This window comes from Diadema antillarum, unplaced genomic scaffold, assembly GCF_040938485.1.
Source record: "Diadema antillarum isolate AM-2024a unplaced genomic scaffold, OU_Dant_1.0 seq00001392_RagTag, whole genome shotgun sequence".
Lineage (NCBI taxonomy): Eukaryota > Metazoa > Echinodermata > Echinoidea > Diadematoida > Diadematidae > Diadema > Diadema antillarum.
Genome location: NW_027272147.1, coordinates 103109 through 126167, shown reverse-complemented (window position 1 = coordinate 126167; position 23059 = coordinate 103109). Strand labels below are relative to the sequence as shown.

Here is a 23059-nt window from a genome sequence, read left to right as displayed (position 1 = left end):
ATAATATCAAGGATAGAGATTTAATCAAAGATTTGGTGAGTAAATCTCAGGTTTGGAGTAATTCAAATGTTATGGTGTTCTTGGAGTAATTCAAATGTTATGGTGTTCTTTTTTATTTTTTGACTTACTGTACTTTTGTATTCAACTTTGTATGTACTTTATTTTATATTGTTTTTATGCAGGGCCCCTTTGTAAATCAGTTTTTTAACTGAAAGGGCTACCCTGTGAAAATAAAACGGAATAAATAAATAAATAAATATGGTTAGAGCATGTATATGATATGTCAGTAGATCTTATGTCCTTATCAACGACGTGTGCAATAGTTCTAACAGTACTTTGCAGTTGTTTGCGTCCATTTAAATCATATTGAATGCCTCAGTTAATACCATGCTAGTATCATGGGCTGCAATCAATGCTAACGATCCTGTCTCTATGGTAACCGATCATGATAATCCCAGAGAAAAAAAAGCAGGGAACTATTGACGACAAAGTTCATAGAATTGTCTACTGGCATTTTTTCCTCATTACATGATGTGAATATACTTTCATGTCATTTGATATCAAAACTACTCTGCTGAACTTCATGAATTCTGTTGTGTATCGCAGCTTGACGTCTTGCTGTATAGAGCTCCCTTATAAAACAGGCCTATACCTTATAAGTGCTGCTTTTAATGATGGGTCCTTTCTTTAACCCTTTTCTGTGCCAGCACTTTGGACGGTGTGTGCAAAGCCACGGGGATTTCCCCAATCGGCAATCTGCAATCACAGGTTAATTAAATTAGAATGAATAAACGGCAGAAGGAAACTTAACGTCAGGACGACCGAGGTTTTATCCAAAGAACAATGCCATCATAAGAAACGTAGATACGCGAATCTTCATCCGCTTAAGTTAAATTTCAGTTTGAAGAATAAACGCTTTTGGTTCAGCGAGTTTCAAGGAGACGAAGAGAAACACAACAACAAACGAAACGTTATTAAACGCCATTTTAAAGCAAGTATGCTTGGATATTGCACACATTCTTGTGAGGAATAATATTTGGGATTGCTTTTGTAAAAAGGGTTCTTCTGCTCTGCAAAGATGTTTGTCAGAATTGTGTATGTGAATGTCATTGGCACTGATATCAATTTCTACTATTATGTCTATTGTTTTGTGATGAATTTCATTTTTGGTTGTTTATTTATTTGTTTCTTTGCTGTCAGATTTCTATGATTCTGACTATACACTATGTTTGATTATTGTTGCATTTTTCTGATTGACATTGCTTGATTTTCATTCCTCAACTTCCTCCAGGAAAAAGGGGCGTGGATCATTTTTGGTAATTTCCAAGAAACGATGGCGAGAAAGGTGTTTTGTGAGGTAAGTCAGGAAATATATTATTTGCCAGCTTTATTTGTTGACTTAATTGACATATTTCTTTTCTGGGACTGACATGGGAATTAAGCTCGTAAGAAGCAGAAAATTGTTTGCTTTTATAGGCAAGCTCTCTCATGGGGCGATGCAAGAAAGTCGAGTTGCAATCGAGTGCAAGACTTGCGATTGATACTTTGGATTTGTAATTGATTGCAACTTTCTTGCAACATCCACCTGGACACTTTGCGCTTATTGTTCCTGCTGAATATCTACTCCTTTCATTTTTACTGTTTCATCCTTACCATCGTATTCGTCATCCTCCTCTTTGATACACAATGTAAAGTGATGTATAGATGTCACACAGCAATAAAGGAATAAACAAAACATTATTAGAAACTATAGTTACCGAGTGGATGATACATGGCTGTGCTTTTACTGGGTCTTTGTGTGAAATAGATAATGTCAATAATGCCCCATTTTGAAATTAATTTTTAAGTTGATTCAGGGAGGTGGAAGAGAGATTCCCACCTCCCTGGTTGATTCAACAAGAATCAACTCACTGTCCGTGTTCGGTTGCTGTTTCGTGTACAATCATTTAAACACTGGAAGTCGAGGCGACTATTACACGGCCACACAGCATTAGAGGTCTTGTGATGTTATTCGATGCAACAATCTTTCCTTGGGCATTAGGTTACATCACGTATAGGCCTACGTGGCCATTAAATGGTGGAAATGTTTACTCAGAAAGCTGACACCTCGTTAAGTTAGGCCCTATACCAAAATCGATTCCATTTCACGCAGTCACCCCTTTATCTTGAACAAGTGGGATGAAATTTAATTTTAATAGAGATGCAATTATGGTTAAAATAATCGTTCTTGCCTTATATTGGGTAAAAGCAAACAAGAAACATTATCATTTTTTGTTCAATCAATCATACGTTGTAACTGGAGGAGACTGAAGCAACATAAAAACTCAAACCTATATGGCTCGCGTCCTCTCTAACTGATCTGACCCGGGCTATCACATGACCATTTAGTGGCCGGAGTGCTTACTTTGCGAGCTAACACCTAACCACTCTCCATTTATTAAATCATAGTGGCGCCGCCATCCATTACGGCTAATGACAAGTACAAATGTTAGCCCGGGATTGCAAGGGACATGGATGTAATTTGGAGAGGGTGCCTTTCACGTTGCTTCAATAGGTCGAGCACAGCGGCTTATTACTTTATTTCATTCAAATCCAAATTAATCAGTAATAGTGTTGACTCCAAAGATGTGCAATTTCGGGAACACTCACACACCAACACACACACACACACACACACACACACACACACACACACACACACACACACACACACACACACACACACACTCTCCAACCCGCTAACAGGCCCTCGTGAAAGACCCTCGCACATTATTATCATATGCACACATACTTCCCCACTTCGCTAAAAATAACAAGAAAAAATCATTTTTTCAAATTTTCAAATGTTAGCTTATCACATTTGATTTTGTAGACTTCCCTGTCGGCACCCACAAACCCATGAACTCACGAACCCAAGAAACCACGAACCCACGAACCCACGAACCCACGAACCCACGAACCCACGAACCCACGAACCCACGAACCCACGAACCCACGAACCCACGAACCCACGAACCCACGAACCCACGAACCCACGAACCACGAACCCGCGAACCCGCGAACCCGCGAACCCGCGAACCCGCGAACCCGCGAACCCGCGAACCCGCGAACCCGCGAACCCGCGAACCCGCGAACCCACGAACCCACGAACCCACGAACCCACGAACCCACGAACCCACGAACCCACGAACCCACGAACCCACGAACCCACGAACCCACGAACCCACGAACCCACGAACCCACGAACCCACGAACCCACGAACCCACGAACCCACGAACCCACGAACCCACGAACCCATAGACATTTATGCACTTCGAATGCATTCTGGCTCACTACGCATTCTACCGCACATCCATCACAGTGCATAGTGTGGGCAATGATGAAATCAAAGGTAACAACACCCAATGATCTTTGTCTTCTTTACGGGACTTTGCATCAACTTACATGTTTCGACCTCATATGGACCGAGAATTTTGCCAAAATTCACAATGTAGCCAATCCGTATGAATGTGTGGAACACTTATTTCCACCTCACCCTATAACGGATCCATACTAGGTTACGTTCCATAAAGGCAAATGTAGCTACTGACATTGAATATTGGGGAGCATTTCATTAAGTGTTTTGTCAGATATTTTCACTAACAATTAAGCTGCTTTCAGCCAATCAGATGCAAGGATTTCAGTAGCTTAAAACAGTTTAAAAATTTCACGAAGTGCTGCCCTAGCGATCATGTTCGATTGTAACTTTTTTTTATTTGAAATCCGTAATTCGCATATACCTGTAACTTTTGCGTGGTGTGTTGGTCAGTCAACGTAAAAACAAGATGACATGCTCATACCAGAACCTCCACAACTTTCATTTAGTTGGCAGGATTCCATTCAATTTCCTCCGTACACGAACAAGTGGATCCTTTCAAACTAATAGTCAGACTGGTGAATTAATCTAATCTAATAAACAGCCCTTTCCCTTTCCACCCTGAAGCCTATATTGGGTGGATCCTTCAAGAGGACATTAGAGCGAGTGCCATCACCATCGGAGTGACCATCGGATAAAATCAATCGCATAGTTCCGTGAAGTGAAGCTGGCGTCCTGGAATGAAGAAGAAGAAAGGCGACGAGAGATTGAAGATCAAAAATAGGAAGAGAGGATGGGAGAGAGATACTCTTATAGCTTTAACGTGGTAGATTTACATCTCCCTCTATATCTCTCTCTCTCTATCTCTCTCCCTCTATATCTCTCCCTCTATATCAATTCAATTCAATTCAATTCAATTCAATTTTTATTTTCCACTCATGGGGTGGAACGCCCTCGTCAGCCAAAGGCTGGTTTTCAGAGGGGTCCACACATACAGGTTAAAAATACAAACATTATACATACAGTATGACAAGGATATACATCACATAATATGCAAAGAATAAGAAACAAGGTACAAGCACCATGATAGCTTGTTTCAGACACAAACGAAGAAAAAAGAAAAAAATATCTACAAGGCCTTAGATTACGACATAAAAAACAAAAAAAAAATAAGGGCATGTGACACTGAATTTCAAATACAGAAGAGAATCGGTATTGCTGAGATATCTTGACTGTGAATTGATGAGTGAAAAAAAGAATGGTTTAAACTCCATCCGGTTACGCATCCTATATTCATAATTATTTTACATCTCTCCCTCTATATCTCTCCCTCTATATCTCTCCCGCTATATCTCTCTTTATATATCTCTCCCTCTATATCTCTCTCTATATATATCTCTCTATATATATCTCTCTCCCTCTATATCTCTCCCTCTATATCTCTCCCTCTATATCTTTCCCTCTCTATCTCTCCCTCTATATCTCTCCCTCTCTATCTCTCCCTCTATATCTCTCCCTCTCTATCTCTCCCTCTATATCTCTCCCTCTCCTTCTTCATCTATATGTCCTTCTCTATCTCTTTCTCTCCTTCTTCCTTCTGTTCTTACTCTGCCTTTTACGTTCATTCCTCTTAAAATTTGTTCCTCCATTCATCTTTTGTTCAACCTGTTCACAGAGAGATTGTACACCTATTGATATCTTGTCTTTCTTCAGTATCTTGAATTCCTGTCCACTTTTAATAAGTTTACAGATTGTCAATAGACTTATCTTTATACATAACGTTCTGCCGCTCTCTTTTCCTCCTTGAATTCGCATTCATGAATAGTTTCTTGTTTTTTACATACCGCTTCAACTTATTCTTGACCTCCGAGTCTTTGCTCTGCGATTACAGAACAATTTAATTTTGGATTTTACTTAGTATTATCTTACTTACTCAGCCCGTGCGTCATACCTTTTTGTTAAAACGCCATTACGAAATTCAGCTTTCCATCGTAAACGTTATTTCCATCGGTCGACGTAACTATGGTAACGCAGTTAAATTCCTCTTTTCTCCATCCTGCTTTCTGTTTTTATAACCATCTTCTTGCTGCAATGAGCACGTACTTTTTATATGCATTGTTTTATATCTACTTTACTTAAATAAAAAAGACACCTCAAACTCTGTTGCAATATTGTGATCATAATAATGCTGATGACTATCATATTTCTTATTGTTTCATGAATGCGTGATAGAGCGATGTAAGGAAAGTAAATCAAAGGAAGCCGCTGGATAAACAAACGTGTATTTGCGAATATAGGTTGTGTTCCATCCTGATTTTATTGTCGTTCAAAAAACTGTCGAGAATTCTTTCCTTTTTTGATATGCATGATATCTCTAATGTCTTTTTTGGGACCGTTTTGTTCTTCTATATTTCTCTGTTATTCATGGTTTCTCCCTCGTACATTTTTGTTTTCTTTCACGTTTCCTTGGCCTAACTGTTAGTCATACCAACCACTGCTGAATCGGCTTCCGCAATGCATTTTCCCTTCCGGTTTTTTTTTTCCCGTGACATTACTGACCCTTCCTACTCAGTGATTCTCTGCCCATATATTCATGAAGAGCCTTTGATAACTTTATGAATCGCCAGCAAATAAGCATAGCACCGATTTTCCGTGTCATCCCTGGACAATTGAATTTTCCCCACTCAAAGCCCCCCCCCCCCCCCCCCCAAAAAAAAAAAGTCTTCCTCTTACGTGCCTCGGTGATTCCATGTCTTTCCGTGGTACATGCGAACGTGACAATCTGAAGCTCATCTGGTAAAAACTTCAAATTTTACAAAAATTTTTCACCTTTTACAAATGTGTGTGTGTATCCCATATATCGATCCACCCTCTGTACTGTCTGTTTTGCTGGAGAATTCTCATCAGCTATCACAACAATCTGTGGTCCGCTCCATTTTTGTTTACATTGTAAAATGGCGTCATGTTATGCTGATTAAGTATACCATTAAATTCCGGGAAAAATTGCTTTCAGTCCCTGAAGCAGTATCAGCGGAAGACGATGTCTCAGAAGACTCTCAATGTGTACCGAGCGGTGTAGCTCAGCCCCAAAATAAGCCTAGAAGAACTATGTCAGCAAAATGTAGGTTACCCGAAGAGCATCTCAAAACAAGAGCTCTGAATTTCATTGACAAATTTACTCCTTTTTGTACCACTCGTGTATGAAAAAGGCGGTCGTTCATGAAACCATTGTAGAGCGTTCTAATAAACACAATTCGTCATCTCTAACGAAGACAAAAGAAAATGGGTCAATTTCAGCAGCCATTTCTCTTGCTGGAACATGAAACAAGAACATCCGTCACTTTTTGACTCACCCCGTCACTATAGACTGCTACACTGTCAAAACATCGGTGTTAGATTTAACACCACGAGTGTTAAATCTAACACCGATCAAACTTCAATAGAGGACCACACCCACAGGTGTTGAAAATGTATTGTGACGGTGTTAAAAAGTGTTCACCTGGCACTTCGTGGTGTTAATTTGACACTGTGGCTGGTGATATTTTTGACACTGCGCTAGAGTTAATTCAATAATGACACCGCGTGGTGTTGATTTGATATTGGTGGTGTTAATTTCAATGGTATAACACCCGCCCAGCTTCAATAGGGGACCACACCAACTGGTGTTACTGTGGTGCAAATGTGTTTACACATTTTTTTTTCAAAAATCAAGTACTTTATCGAAAATTCTTTATCGTCTTGTTGAAGTTCAAAATTAACAAGAAGTGCAGTAACTAAGAAACTATTCAAAAAAATTCTTGGTGTTAATCTAACACCAAGAATGAGCACCGGAAATTTAACACCAGCTCGGTGTTTCATATTTAACACCGGACTTTTTGCAGTGTACTGATACAAATCATTGCTTATGCCATCAGTGCCCAGTCTACATGTATACTGGTCACAGCTCTTTAACTAATATCATACATTTGTCTTCTTCTTCTTCTTCTAGTTCCTGGTAAACATTGAATTTCAAAATCCCATGACGGCTACAAATCACAATATTGCAGCAATATCGTACAAACGATGCTATGATAATATCATGACTAAACAGCTGCTAAATGAGAAAGCCTTAAAGAGTGGGTTGAGTTACTTAATATGAAACATCCGCAGTATGGTCATAGAATCAATATTGATAATCTGAGCATGTAAATCTAGTATTAAGAAAATTGCACAGGCTGTCGCTTAAGCACCGAATTGACCTACGAAATTTTAATACTGGTTTTCATGTGTTTGTCAGAACTAGGCCCTGTTTATCTACAAAAGTTGATTACAAAATATCGTCAGACAAGAAACTTTTGCTCTTAATCAAAAATTCTTTTAGCCACACCACAATACTAACATTTTTTTTTTCAACAAAATCTTTTCAACTGGCAGCCATATATGCATTGTCATGAAACAAAATTACCTATAGGCATCTCAAGCAGGCTGACACACAAGCAGTAGATGAGTCTTTTGAAAACGTATTTTTTTTTTTACTTGTAAATCTAGTCTAGGCTTTGCGCTGTCAGAGTTTTGTCACTTTTAATCTCATCTAGTCTCCTCTCTCTCCCTCTCTCTCTCTCCCTCTCTCTTATGTCTATGATTTACTTTCATTTTTTATTCTTAAGTGTCAATAGAGACGTTACTTTTTGATATACAAAGTATTCATGCTTCACATCAAACATTTCAATGTATGAATTGTGTCTCAGTGTTTGACATGATGACAATTGATCCCTCACTCCACACAGGCCTATAAGCAGAATCTCTACGGCAAAAACTACGCCTGGTTTCTGATTGGCACGTACAGCGCTCGGTGGTGGGAGAAACCCGACAATTCGACGTCTTGCACTCCAGCCCAGATATACGCGGCCCTCGATGGCTACATATCCACGAGCGCTCTGCCGATGAGTCTTTACCCTGGCGATCCGACAGTCTCGGGATACGTACGTACCTTGCGGTCTGGTCAATATCTCAGACATAATTCATCATATTATGGTTACTAGTAAATCATTCAAATCCAGCTTTATCAGATATATGGATGATCACTTTAAAGCAGACAAGCACCGGAGCTCCGAAACGACAGTGAAAATAACGCCCTTCTGCTTCCAAACCTGACAATTTAATCACGCTTTTTCCCTCTTATTAATTTCATACTTATAAAGTTCAAGTCTATAAAGTTCGTCTGTTGTGCATTGCAATGTCAAACAATTTATGCACTTATTCAGTCTAAATCATATTTATGATTATATATGTTTCAGTTGGAGATGGAAAAATCATCCATAATGAATGAATAAATGGTTCTTTATTGTGGAAGACGAAGTCAGACTTGTTAGTTTGAACTGCTTCATTGCTGATGCCTATATGTGAAACAGGAACAAAGACAAGTGAATGCTTGTCACTAAATGTGACGAAAATCAGTGGCAAAAAAAGGAAATATTGTAGCTTTTACCGTAAAAACTATAACATCACAATTTTACAAGGACTGGCAAAAAAAAAATACTAACTTGTGTGGTGATGACATTGAGTGATTCTTGCCTTAATACGGGCAGGAGTTTGATTTAGGGCAAGGCGTCATCTCTGAATTTCTTCATCTCTCATGCAAATGAGGATAATGAATTTGCTTTTGATTAATGGTGAATGAGATTATAAAACCTAGCTCACAGAAAATAATGCAATCTCTTAAATGTGTGTCTCTTTTCTTGATTGCAGACGGCATCTCAATTAGCTGACGCATTCGCAATGCGAGCCGAGAGTGCGGGGCTGTCAGGGGACGTCACCACGTCCGCCTCGGACGCCTACGATGCGGCGTGGAGTATCGCACTGACCCTGCACGAGGCCGCGTCGACAGGTAACCGTGGTTACATTTTGGAGATACTATTTTGCCCATAAACCTAGCATCATTTCCATAGCAGTTTTGAGATTCCTCATTTTCTGTCTGTATTTTTCCGCGAAAAATGTTTCTCGAAAAGTAACTGGCGCAAAAATCTTCATAACTTTTACTATTGATAAGAGTGCATCTTACTTAGTATCTTGAGTTAGGAGAAAGAGCGAAGAAATAGAAGCAGAAGGAGAAGAAGAAAAAAACGATGAAGGATCGAGATGAAGGAGGGGTTTCAATCTGATTGCTAGTTTTGTACAGAGAAATAAATAATGGGGCGTCAGGTACAGAGAACTTCGATTTCAGATATCGCATTTTCACTATATCCTGCCATTATATGCCCTGTATGTAATGGTGATTCATGTAATCTTCACGAATGGTGCTTGCCAACACATCCACCTGATAGCAAGTCTAGTATTTGACAATATCAATAGAAAAGGTATACTGATACATTAAATGAAAAATAATGAAAAGGATGTTTCGCAAAGTGTAAACTGAAGGACTCCACTCAAGTTGATTCTTTGTTTGAACAGGATTGATGAAATCCATAAATTGTTTTGAAAACGAGTGGAGTGCCTAACCAACTGACAAAAAAAAAGTAGTGTAGGCCTAGTAGTAATTTGTACCAATATGCTTATGAGCTGACTTTGAATTAGCTTATTCAATTTCTACCGAGGCCAATTACTCAGTTAAAAGAAAAAAAGAACACCAACAACACACGAATAGGCAGTAACAAGGACATGCTGGTATTGTGCGCAGCAGAGTATATGCGCAGTAGAGTAGCTGCGCAATATAAATGTCCTTTATTAATTGTCTCCCTACCTCGCTCTCTTTCTACACTCCGTTCGTATTCCGCCTATTTGCTGCATATAGCTTCTTCCTCCATTTACATCACGTTCGTTGTCTCTGTCTGTTCAGCGTGAAAGAGACTATATAGAAGTGAAAGGATGTTCAATGTTACTCTGATTCGGTTAATACTGCAATCTTCTGACCCGTTTTTGCCGCTTTTTTATATTTTTGTGGTAAGTTGGCAATTTCACCGGACACGCACGAAATATTAATTGAGAGGAGCAATGTGACAATGGTATTCATGCAATTTTGATGGCCAAGCACTGCTGTGTGAGTGGCGTAGAGCATTCAAACCGGACTAGCTGTCTCTTAATTGCTGAATCGAAGTGAAGGTCGGTTGTTGGCAATTATCTCGGAGATCTATGAATAGTCGTCAAGTTTTACATCTCCCTAGTTGTCCCTTGTCACTGCTCTGTCACGTTTGTCATCCATATTTGATGTGTTGTTATCACCGATGAAATAACACTATGAAAATAACGATCCTTGATTTGGTGTGAATAAACTCGATGGCAACAGAAGGTCCGAAATATCAGATTAGAAAAAAAAAGCTTGAAAAGAATGATAAGAAGAAATGGACTCTTTTATCGGCAAAACAGTCTTGTAGTCCTTTTCCTCTTTATTCTTTTTATTCCTCTATCTCTCTCTCTCTCTCTCTCTCTCTCTCTCTCTCTCTCTCTTTCTCTCTATCTATCTATCTGAATTTTATTCATTTCCATCTCCACATGTAAAGATAATGGACTGTGTGGGCAGATGGAAAGATCTGTAAATACTTTTGATAACATTGTTTTGTAATCGTTATAAAAATCACAATCAGAATTTCTTTCCTTGTTATACTGAAGCCCTTGGTCTCCACAGAGTATAGTCATCTCCAGATTTCGTTCTATCTTACTCTCTAAAAAAAATCGAGTGAAAATTTTCACTCTAAAAAGAGTGAATACAAAAAAGAGTGAATTTCGAGTGAATTTGGAGTGAATTTGGAGTGAAAATGCTCATTTTCACTCATTTTGGAGTGACGTCAGGGATCACTCGAAGATTTTGGAGTGATCCCTGACGTCACTCCAAAATGAGTGAAAATGAGCATTTTCACTCAAAATTCACTCCAATTTCACTCGAAATTCACTCTTTTTTGTATTCACTCTTTTTAGAGTGAAAATTTTCACTCGATTTTTTTTAGAGAGTACTAGATGGTTTGATTCCAGCATTTTATCAACAAAAACAACAACAACAACAACTACTACTACTACTACTACTACTACTACTACTACTACTACTACTTCTACTACTGCTACTACTACTACTACTACTACTACTACTACTACTACTACTACTACTACTATATACTACTACTGCTACTACTACTACTGCTAAAGAAATCCGCAAACTTCTTTTTCCTCAGACCAAAGGTTAATTCTAAACAAAGTAATAAAAGAGGTTCATGTGATTAAAACAAAAAAATGAAGTCCGGAATCTCGGGTAAACCTCGTAGTTCCTTTTTAGTCCATGTTGTATCCATGTTGAACTTAGTGGATGGAAAGAGATGTACTGACTTTTGATGTTGTTGTTTTCTAATCGTTAGAATAATTCTTTTCTGAGACTCCCCTGTCTCTTGATCTTAGAATTATGTCATCTCCAGATTGATTCCAGCCTTTTTCAACAACAACAAAAAAATACATACAAACATACAAAAACATAAAACAAAAAACTCACAATAAGCGAACAAGATATATGTGTCTTTTCTCAGCCTTAAAGTTCATTCGAAACAAAAATTAAAGAACCTGTGATATAAAAAAAAAATGAAGTCCAGAATCTTGAATGAACCTCCGAGCGTGCTGAGTTCTTACTTCGTCCATCTTGTTTCAGCTGAAATGTTAAATTTAGTGAATGCCATGGAAGAATTAGTTCAAAGCTGAAAAGCAAATTACCATGGAAACGGGCAGAACCAATATAGTCTGAACGGGGAACAGAATAATCTCATTTTGACCCAATTCTAAGTCCCTAATGCACGTAGGGCGAATGAAAGGATAACACGATAAAACTATCGCCATTCATTAAACGCGAGTGAGAACGTGTGACGTGTTAATTCCATTGCTGAAAACGGCCTCTAAAAACACATCGGTTCTCCATTAATGGTGATTCGACGAAATCAAGAAAAAAAAAAACACCACATAATTTAAGGCAGTGGTTGGTTCATCAACCTTCTGATTTGTTAACGCTTGTTGATCCAATCTCTTCATTAAAAGGTCCGGCAAATGACACCGATGAATTGCACGAGTTTTCCTACACCAACTCTGAACTGAAGGACGCGTTCATGAATAGTCTCTACAATCTGAGATTCGAGGGATTTTCCGTAAGTACACTGTTTCTTAATGTCTCTCCCTCACTTTCACTCGCTGTAAATCATGCAATATGCGGGGGGGGGGGGGGGAATGCCAAGAATACACGCATATTCACAGAAGTATATAATATACTGTACGTACACAATGGTGTCACATACCAACCTCTTATAATATTCCCTCGTATGATGAGATCTATGAGTTAGATTCTAACCAGTATACATTTGTCATTTTGTCCATGTCATAAGGTCACCTCAACAGCATGGTCATGTGCTACATTTTGTTTTCTTTCAAACAACATGGTCGATGTGTAAATCTCTCTAACAGCTTAAATACCGAAGATATACAGATGGAAAAAATCAATATTTTCCATTAGAATACTATATAGTAGCATGTACCAACAAAAAAGAAAACTCTGTCTGTGCTTTGTTCAGCGATTCAAATATTTTAATATCTGTCTATAACATGCTTAAGATTACTATCAGTCTAATACCTTGCTATGATAACACTGGCGGTCTAACTGTAGAGTGATGTCCATTCATGAATAATGCAGCAATGATAACAAAGTCATTGCCTTTTTTCTTAATAAGATGTGTTAAGGAAGATTTTAATGTGTTGTTATTTTTTTGTTGTTGTTATTCAATTCAATTCAATTCCATTCATTTATTTCATTCTCATTTTCTTTCCAACAAAACATAACACGAGGTAAATCAGAAAATCCATCATAAGCATGTATACAGTACAAAGTGCGAAGGATTAACGATATACAACAAACTAATAGAGATGAATCATGTATACATACGGGAAAATACAAAGTTATATTTTGAGGAGAAAAAAAGAGAACTGAGAGATCCACTAAAAAGCAGTGCTTGTAGATTGTAGACCACTCAAGAATTTCTTCCAAAAATACAGTACTTCACATACAATTACAAACACATTACACACAACAACATGGCATAACTAAACTAAGGAGATACAATCGAACGGAATGGGACAAAAACAAATTAGTGGAAGAAAGGGAAAGGAAGAAAGAGAGAGAGAGAGAGAGAGAGAGAGAAATGAGAGAGAAGGGGGGGGGAGAGGGGGGGGAGAGGAAAGATAGAGAATGCCTACACGCTGAACAAGAGAAACGGAAGAGAGAATTGATGAGGTGCTTCGAACAGCTGTTGTTGTTGTTGTTGTTGTTGTTGTTGTTGTTGTTGTTGTTGTTATTATCATATCTATCACTACATTGCCATTTTTATTACAATGAATTGTTTTATTTTCATCAGTTATGATGTAGCCATTAATTTTGTAGCTATTGTTCTTGTTATCATTAACTATCATCCTAGTTATTGTCAAAATCAAGTACATGTATGTATCTTCGTTATCAATGTTTCAATCGTAGTGACTATTATTGCAGCTCATTTTTTTTTTCGCTGCTGCTCAGGGCTCAGTAAGTTTCACAGACACTGGAGACAGAGAGGGACTAATCGAAATTCGTCAAGTGAGAGGTAAACACACTTTACGGATTTTATCGATTTCTGTACGATTAAATATCTTTAGGGTAATTCCAATTTTCCCATATTGACAATATTTGCTAATATAATGAAATAGCTTCATTGAAAGCTTGGCTCTTCACAGGAACCTTACTTACTAACAAACGTAACAATCATCAGTTATCCCCTTGTACCTTTTCTCTCCCTCTCTTTTTTTTTTCTTTCTCTCCCTGTCTCTCCGTCTCTCCGTCTATGATATATAATATGGATGTTGTGTTCAAATAGAGAAAGACAGACAGATTGATAGGTATTTACAATTCTTCAATTCTTCCCATCACATGCCCAGTTAGTTGGTTTATTGCCGTCCAGTTATGTCACAAAATATAGCTGGAAGTGCTTTCTTTCCGTTTTTGGAAACCATGCTCTTTCTTATGCCACTTTTTTCTCTTTTCCATTTTAAAAATCTAAATTTGTAGTCACGTCTTTTTTGTTGGTACAGAGGAGAGCGAAAGAGTGGTTGGTCTCTACGCTTTTCAGCAGGACGACTTGGCGGGCTCCGAGCTGAATATCACCGGCTTACAGTGGGCGGGTAAGTGTCGTCAGCAAGACACAAGAAAATCACGGCTAAAAGAATTTGACTTGTTCCGTCTCTGTACAGAGTAGCCCAACAACTGCAAGATGTGCATAACATGCTAAAGAGCTGCAAGATACTTAGGGCCTCATGATGAAATAAAATGAAATGAAATGAAATGAAATGAAATGAAATGGAATAATTGTTGAGGTATAGCTGCAGAAATATTCGTCCTTTCCCAACTTAAACAACTGACCTTGTCCATAACATATTTCTATAACTATATCTAAAAAATTACGAATATTGATATTAACAACAACTGATTTTTATAAGTCAACCTTTCCACATTCCATGCCCTTTCGCTTTCTTGGACCCGGAAAGTCAAGAAGGTGAGATATCATAATTCGGTTCTTCGTAAAGATTTGGACGCGAGACGAAAAGGTCGAGAAAGCGAAGAAATTGTTCGTCTTTTCTGTGGCACGTATAGGGAATAGGCAAAGCTCGAACCTCGGACGTGTTCATTGAGAAAATACAGTGCGGAATGCCTGACTTAAAATGGAGACGCTGATACTCTTGGGAAGTCATAAACACTTGGTATAGATTTGTTTCATGGATGTTAGTTTTTTGTCTTCGTAAGTTTAATCTTGATTATCTGTTATTTGAATAAAAAATGCAGGTGATGGTCCGCCCAAAGACCAGACGACAGAAGAAATAGTGTTTGCCACGATTCCTCGGCTGTATCTGTACGTGTTTGGAGCTCTGTGTGTGGCGGGAATCGTCTTCGTCGTCTGCTGCTTCACAGTGACTGTCCTCTACTGGGATCGATCGTAAGCGTTGCCATAGTGACGCTCAAAGCTGCAGTCATCTTGACTGAATGAGATATGGAACAGAATCTTCGATAATTTTCATTTTATGAAGATTTTGTTAAGGTTCATTGAGTGCTGATTGTTGAACTGTTAGTGGATATGATTGATGTAAGAATGATTAAAGGACACGATGAAAGGTAGTCATGGTAATGACGAAGATGATGATGATGGTGATAAGGTGATGATTGATGTTGATGATGAAGATGATGATGATGATGATGAGGAGGAGGAGGATGGTGATGATGATGATGGTGATGATCGTGATGATGAAGATGATAATAGCGTTGATGATGATGATTTATATCTGTCGAGATAGGATGAAGGTAATGGGGAAAATGGAAGCTAAAAGTCCTTTTACACTTTTACACTACATAGGGCATTTTCCCGCGCGTCGACTCCGTTTCTCGTCATCGGCCAAATTGGCTGTGTCGGCATGTACATATCCATCTTCCTAATGGGCGTCGGCAGTGATGTCATCGGGGCTGACAACCAGGTCATAATCTGCACGGTAAAGACAATGTCGTCATCCCTGACGTACATCGAAAATTCACTATGAGAGTTCAGAAATCAAAAATAGTTCATAATATCTGCAAGAGTTACCGCTTTCTAACGAATCAAATATAGGCTGTTACATGTTGATGAAGTAGAAGATAATCGAATGCTTTGCTGCTTTGAATAATCGTCTATGATTTTCATAACTGGAACGATTACATTATTCATTTTAAATTTAGAAAACAAAGAAAACAAAGAAAACAAAGAATCTTTATACAAAGAATATCATCCACATGTGTACGATTAATTGCCATAAAATTGCGTGGTCTCGGCTGCTTTATTGCAGCTCAAGATTCGAAAGTTATCAGTGGCTGTGATATATTTTTGATAAGTTGCTAAATTCAAATGTATCAATTGTTAATCTATAAGTGGTAATTTTAACTGGAGCATGAATAGGATGTTTCGTGTTGAATTTCGTGACTTTCGGTACGGAACGATTTTGTTTCATCGTTTTCACCGCTCCATTCCCAGGTGAGAGCGTGGACGATGACGCTGAGTTTCTGCTTAGCGTATGGCGCCCTCTTCGCCAAGATTTACAGAGCCCATAAACTGCTGGTCATGAAAGCGAACTTGTGGAAACCGGTAAGATACCCAGAGGGGGCAGGAACTTCGTGCATTTGTGCCATAATTAACAACTCTTGTTTCATTTAAAAGCTTTTTGACTAACGTCTTTTGGGTTGATGTCACTGATGAAAGTTACCAAGGACATTTTTTTTAGGGGGGGGGGGGGGGGGGGGATGCTAGCATGTGATGCACCATCCGTTGGAAAACTTCTACTATATAGTCATCACCTTACGACAGGACGCTTACTCCCATACAGTAGGATGCCGTGGAAGTGAATGTAATAATGTAATATTAATGATGTAATAGAGACATTACAATGGTGTTTGTAATACCATTGCCATTAAGCGTGAAAAAGAGGATGGGTAACAATGGCATCAAAATCATTTCTCTTTCTTCTTTGTGGGTTGCACTTGGTGACAAATGTGATTTCATGAGAAATCCATCTCATCTTAAATGACCTTTAAACAGAGCTGAGACACCAATACAAATAAAGTTTTTCTTTCTCTTTTTTTTTCTAGTGGGAATCATAATCAATAAGCTTCACTATCTAGCCGGTACCCCCATCTCCATCCCACAAATTATTTAACACTCAAAAGATTCACTACTTTTCTTCTCATCAAAAGTACAATGTACCCTGCATGCTTTTTATCTACTTATTATTATTCACATCTCGTTCATTATTGCGCGTATGTCAGTATGTGGTACTGATTTTGTTGGAGATGGAGAAAAATTTACTTATAATTGAACTTGAACCTGAGCTTTTGGCTTACCGACGGGTAAACATGTTCGTCGGGAGAATTCATTAACTTTTCCTGTCACACGAACAAGGAATATACGTGGCACCTTGATTGTTCATGAGACGGTTGAGATGTTTGTCAGTTGATTCGATTGTTCTCTGTTCATCCTAGTTCTAAAACATAAAGCCATCGCACACTATATATATCAACTTTGGGTCTGATTTAAATAAGCGTGTTAATTCTGAAGCTATTGTGATTTATTTCGGATCCAAAGTCTGTCAGTCATGCGACCGAAAGTCGTACAGTGTGCGGCGGCCTATAGTCAATCACACTTTACGAAAATAAGCAATGATTCAAAAAGACGTTCCTACCAGCATGACCAGTCAAAATAGTTGAGAATCGAGTTACTTGAGACGGGGCATACCTCTAATAAAGCAGAATTAGAAATCAACACCGTCTTTTATTTGTGTTGACGTTACAATACAGGGTACTCACCTACCGTCGATGATTCGGTCATTGATGTCGCTGGTGATCGTCTGTCTCGTCGTGCTCATCGTCTGGACCGTAGGGTTTCCGATCCAGCGAGAAGTCCTCACAGCTTGGAATGAAGTAATACATTGATATCACAGGCACTGACAGGGGTTGGCAAGCTAAACTTTTTCCAAGGGATGTCTAGGCCTGGTTTTATCTTTGTGGCAGATAGTGTATTCGATATTTTAATAGAGCCATGAAAATAAGAAAAATTAAAAGAAATAAAACAGCTAGTATCTTTCGTATCTCGATTTACTAGACCTCGTAGCTGGAACTATTTGAAAAACTATATTAACTTATCACTTTGATGTGTAGCCATTAAGTAAATCAAACATTATCATGACATAAAAAGCAGGAACATAATATAAGAAATCACAGACAATATTTAAAAATATCACGTATATTTTCCCGTCTGTCATCACTGTCTGAAAATGACGATGAGATCCAGATCTGATGCTAATTGTTAAAAAAAAAAAACTTCCAGAAAATAAAAGTACCTTTCTTAAGATGATACATGCACATTCTGTCTCCAGCGTGGAATCATGTCGTTTTAATTTGCTCGTGTTCTTTGCAGTACAACGAGGACGAAAATACGCGCTACTTCTACAAAGTGGAATACTGTCTGCGAGGCATGGGAGTCTATTTCGCTGGTGCCCTCATGGGTTTTCTTGGCCTGGCTTTGCTGCTTGGTGAGAGAACAAGCAAACTTGTCATTCTCTTTGAAACTTGATATACCAAGAATTCATATAGCGCAGTAACGAAGAAAACAGCATCACATTTGTAGGATTTTAGAGCCTATAACACATTAATGAAATCATTTAAGACAATATGTTTTATTTCAATCGATTAATTCTTGAGTCGAGTTGTTTTTATTGCAGCCAGTTGACAATCAGTTCCAGGACAGTTCTTGTTCAATGACACCAATCGCAGGATTCGAGTTTGAATCTTGACGTGTTGTAGGAGTGCTGAGAGTAGGCGCCTAAAGTTCCATCATCTTTTTTTCTGGCTCAGGTGCCTTTCTGTCCTACGAGACGAGGTCGATGACCATCATCACCCTCAACGACACGTTCGTCACCGGCATCGCCTCCTACTGCTCGGTCACCTTCAGCGTGGTCAGCGCCCCGCTCGCCTTCATCATGAGCAACAATCCCCCGGTCTGCTTCCCGACCGTGGCCGCCCTGACCTGGCTCGGCGTCAGCCTCGTGCTCATCATCGTCTACACCCCAAAGGTTGGTTGAAAGTAATTTTCCCTCTTCTTCTTCTCCTCCTCCTCCTCCTCCTCCTCCTCATCATCGTCGTCGTCATCGTCGTCGTTGTCATCACCGTCATATTTTTCTCTGGTATTTTATCGTCAATTTTTATGCCTCCGCCACGAAGTGGTGCCGGAGGCATTATGTTTTCGGGTTGTCCGTCCGTCCGTCCGTCCTTCCGTCCGTCCGTCCGTCCGTCCTTCCGTCCGTCTTTCCGTCCGTCCGTAATGAATTTTGTGGACAAGGTAACTATCAAAAGCTGTTGAGGTATCCTGATGAAACTTGGCATGTATGTGTATTAGGGGGTGAAGTTGTGCCTATCAACTTTTGGGTGCATGTGCTCAAGGTCAAAGGTCAAAAGGTCAAGGTCAAATACATAAAATTTCACTATTTCCACCATATCTATGCAATGCCAGAAGATATTTTCTTGAAACTTAGTGTATACATGTATTACCCAATTTAGATTCTCTGGTGAAAGTTTGGGTCATGAGGTCAAAGGTCAAAGGTCAAAAGGTCGAGTAAAAATATTAAAACTTCTTTTTTTTCTCTGTAAATTGGAAAATTGTTCAAGGTATCTTCATGGAACATAGTATATATACATGTACTGACTGGCAGTGATTATCTAGAGAATGTAGGGTTCATGGGGTCAAAGGTCAGGGGTCAAAGGTCAAGTGCAACACTTCAAAATTTTACTATTTCCCTCATGTTCATGCAATGCCAGCAGGATTAGTATTTTTTTTTTTTTACACTTGGTGTATGCATGTGTAACCTAATAGAAATTCTCTGGAGAGTTTTTTTTCTTTTTCTTTTTTTATTGCCTCAAAGGTCAAAAGGTCAAAGATCAAGTGAAAGTGCTGAACTAACTTTTTCCTCCATATCTCGGAAGTGGCTCAATTTATCGTGAAACCTACTGCATATCTATGCATGTTCTACCTGAAAGTGATTATCTTATGAATTTTAGGGTCTAAGGCCAGATGAACATGGTAACAATTTACTATTCAGTACAGAAATTGCACTTTTTCTCCATACCGGTACCATGAAAATTACTCAATGCATAAATGTATGAATGGGTCAAAGTCAAGTTAAAGTCCTTAAATCCCCAAATACATGCTCTCCTATTCATCCAATTAAACCAAGTTCAAGGAAGGTGAACATTTAACACATTTCTGACAAACTTGTCATTTCAATATTTTGCCAGTTTTGTGAAAATGTAATCACACATTGTCCACATGGACTATCTAGACCTATTAGGAGAATCATGCATTATGGCGGAGGCATACCAGTCGCCATAGCGACATTTCTAGTTTTTTCTACTTCATTTCTGTCTTCTGTTTTGTCTCTTTGTTCGTCTCCTACTTGAATTGTGTCCTACGATTAGCATCGTGCATGGTTTACCTCCCGCTCTCTCACTCTATTCATTTTTCCATTCATGTCTTTCGATCTCAATCTGTCTGTTTCGTATCATCCTAAGTTCCCTTATTTTGATTTTATTTTAACAGCCAGAATATACAATTCTGGGATATTAATTCTATTTCCATATTCCTCAAGTTCCATGCACTCCGTGATACCTGGTGGCAGAGTCGAAGCGAAATTCTCAGATGAGGTTCTTTTATCCATCCATTTCTATTCATCTCCATCGTTCTATTTCATATCATCCAAATTTCCTTAATTTGTTTTTATTAACGCCGTCAATTTAAACTCAACAGCCAAGACGTACAATTCCAAAATATTAATTTTATTTCCATAATTATTCCTCAAGTTCCATGCTCTCCGTGATTCCTGGGGGCAGAAGCGAAGCTCTCAGATGAGGTCGATTCAGGAGATCTATGACGAGGAGGTTGATGAGGAGACCAAACTCAGACACAAGATCGACGAGGTTGGTTCTAACTCCCGTCTCTCTGTACCTTCCTCTAAAAGACTCTCATGAAGACACGTGGCTTAAAGCGTTACAGTTAACTTTATTAATTCAATTCTATTCAATTTTCAATATCACGTAAAATATGATTGTATAACTATATAACCTGATGTTGCCAGGGCTACACAATGTGCTGAGGAGCATGCACCTTAAAACCACAGATTCGTGTGTACTGGGTTGAAGACTAACCAACTTTATGTTTAATCAACTTCAACAATTTAATCACAGCAAATTTAATTGTATATCAAAGAGTTTTTGATTTTTTTCCCCATTTTTTTTTTCATGAGGGGACTGCATATTACAAGCTCTGCTTTTTAGCAGTCCCCTCCTTTCCAGCAATTTTGTTTCTGCCTTTACCATAATGATATACAATTTATTTGTATCTTTGTTGATAATTTACCTGTGTCTTTAGTTCATTTCATTATGTTCCTCGCATTATTGTACTGATTTCCTGACATCTGTATATTATACGAACATTTCATAGTATTCCTAATTATTTGTTTGTTGGAAATGAAATAAAGCAACTTGAAACAACTTGAAAGAGTTACCTTCCCATTCTTTCACGATGTTTTATTAAGAATTACCGTGTTTGAAAAAAAAAGCTTTGATCCAGTTTTCCAAACTTTATCGAGCCTTTCACTCTGACGTATACACAGGTGGATCGGGACATTGAGGAGTTCAAGGCCGAGATTCAGCGGCGTAAAGCATTCGGCGGTCAGTCCCTCTCCCGTGGAGTCGGTCTGTGGTGCTTCGGCAGCTACCTCCAGCTCAACTTTGGTCACCGTAAGATTAAGGTGCCTTCTGTGCACACCCAGATGAGGAAGCCCACTGCTGGAGAGGGGACAGGTGGATTAGGGGAGTACGACAACCACGCCATGGATGCCTCCGACTGGGACCTCACGGCTAGGCAGAGGGGCAGGGTGGATTCTACTTCACCAAGACGTAGGCCTCGAAGGGAAGGCGGGGCGGAGGATGAACAGGAGGACGAGAAAGATGAGGATGCGAATGGCACCGCTGCTGATGGGCGTGGTCCTATTGCAATCAATTTCACCTCCAACTTAACCAAACTTTAGAATAAATTGTGTGTGATGTATGCAGATAAACGTTAACATAATTATATGCATTGTATGGGGCACATTAAGTAAAGCCTTAATTCCGCACGTGTCAACTTATTATACTTGGTGTGATTACGTGAAGTTAGTGTTTATTTAAAATTTACAGGGTGTAGCAAACGTTTGTTTAGCGATCACGATCGAGTTGTGTTTGGTGGTAGTAATGGTGACGATGATGTGCAATTGCAACGCACAGTGATATGAGCACTTCGACGAATAGCGCCATGAGTATCTCTTTTCATAAAAGTCTAAAGTGGTTACCATTTATTGTCATTATTATCATTATTAGTATTATTATTAACATCGTTATTATCATGATGATGATGATGATGATTATTATTATTATCAGTATTAAGTTAGCAACATTAAAAGCAAAGAGTTTATTGGCAAATACTCAATTGACATTATTCATAGTGTGATTAATCAGAAAATAGTATTAAATGTCACGGGGGGGGGGCAGGAAGAACTCTGGGATGTGAAATGGGTCGTGAAATGTGGAATGTGTTAATATTTATTGGTCTTGGCTTTTAACACATATTGTTTGACCGTTGTAAACTTTGTTGCAAGTGTAAAGGTATCCCACTAAAGGGTATCTCACTTTTAGGCTTCGTTAGGGTTCGTAAACAATCAAATAAATTTGATTGTCGCAAAGAAATTTTGAACATGTTAAAAATTTCTTTGCGACAAATTGTGACAAAAAAAAATGTTTGTGACAAAGAAACCTGTTTGCGGATATGATTTCGATTGTTAACGAATCCTGACGAAACCTAAGATTAGCTACGTTTGCAAACATTCGGCGCTCAGTGAGATAACCCCTTATCTAATGTACAGACAAAGTTGTACATGCCGACATACGGGTGTTCGATGTGTAGACTATAAGTCTTGTTAATCTGAGTACGTTTTCTTTCTCTCTCTCTCTCTCTCTCTCTCTCTCTCTATCATTCTTTCTTTAGTAATACAGTATACTTTCTTTTCTCATGAATTCTGAGGTAAAAGTCTAAATTGTATCGGACAGTATGGTACGAATAGTTTGTGCAATTAGAATTGTC

General features: G+C 38.7%; 1 protein-coding gene across 1 annotated transcript in view; it reads left to right on the top strand.

Annotated features, from left to right (window-relative positions):
• LOC139708972 (gamma-aminobutyric acid type B receptor subunit 1-like) overlaps positions 1–21971 on the top strand; it is a 35452-nt gene extending 13481 nt beyond the window's left edge. Inside the window, exons 5-18 of the mRNA XM_071620939.1 lie at positions 1292–1357; positions 8123–8317; positions 9084–9222; positions 12342–12448; positions 13864–13927; positions 14412–14501; positions 15160–15310; positions 15725–15857; positions 16373–16483; positions 17689–17811; positions 18308–18422; positions 18745–18962; positions 20743–20859; positions 21555–21971. Of these exons, the coding sequence (XP_071477040.1) occupies positions 1292–1357; positions 8123–8317; positions 9084–9222; positions 12342–12448; positions 13864–13927; positions 14412–14501; positions 15160–15310; positions 15725–15857; positions 16373–16483; positions 17689–17811; positions 18308–18422; positions 18745–18962; positions 20743–20859; positions 21555–21971 (2046 nt within the window). The remainder of the gene's footprint in view (positions 1–1291; positions 1358–8122; positions 8318–9083; positions 9223–12341; positions 12449–13863; positions 13928–14411; positions 14502–15159; positions 15311–15724; positions 15858–16372; positions 16484–17688; positions 17812–18307; positions 18423–18744; positions 18963–20742; positions 20860–21554) is intronic.
• Positions 21972–23059: the final 1088 nt, after the last annotated feature.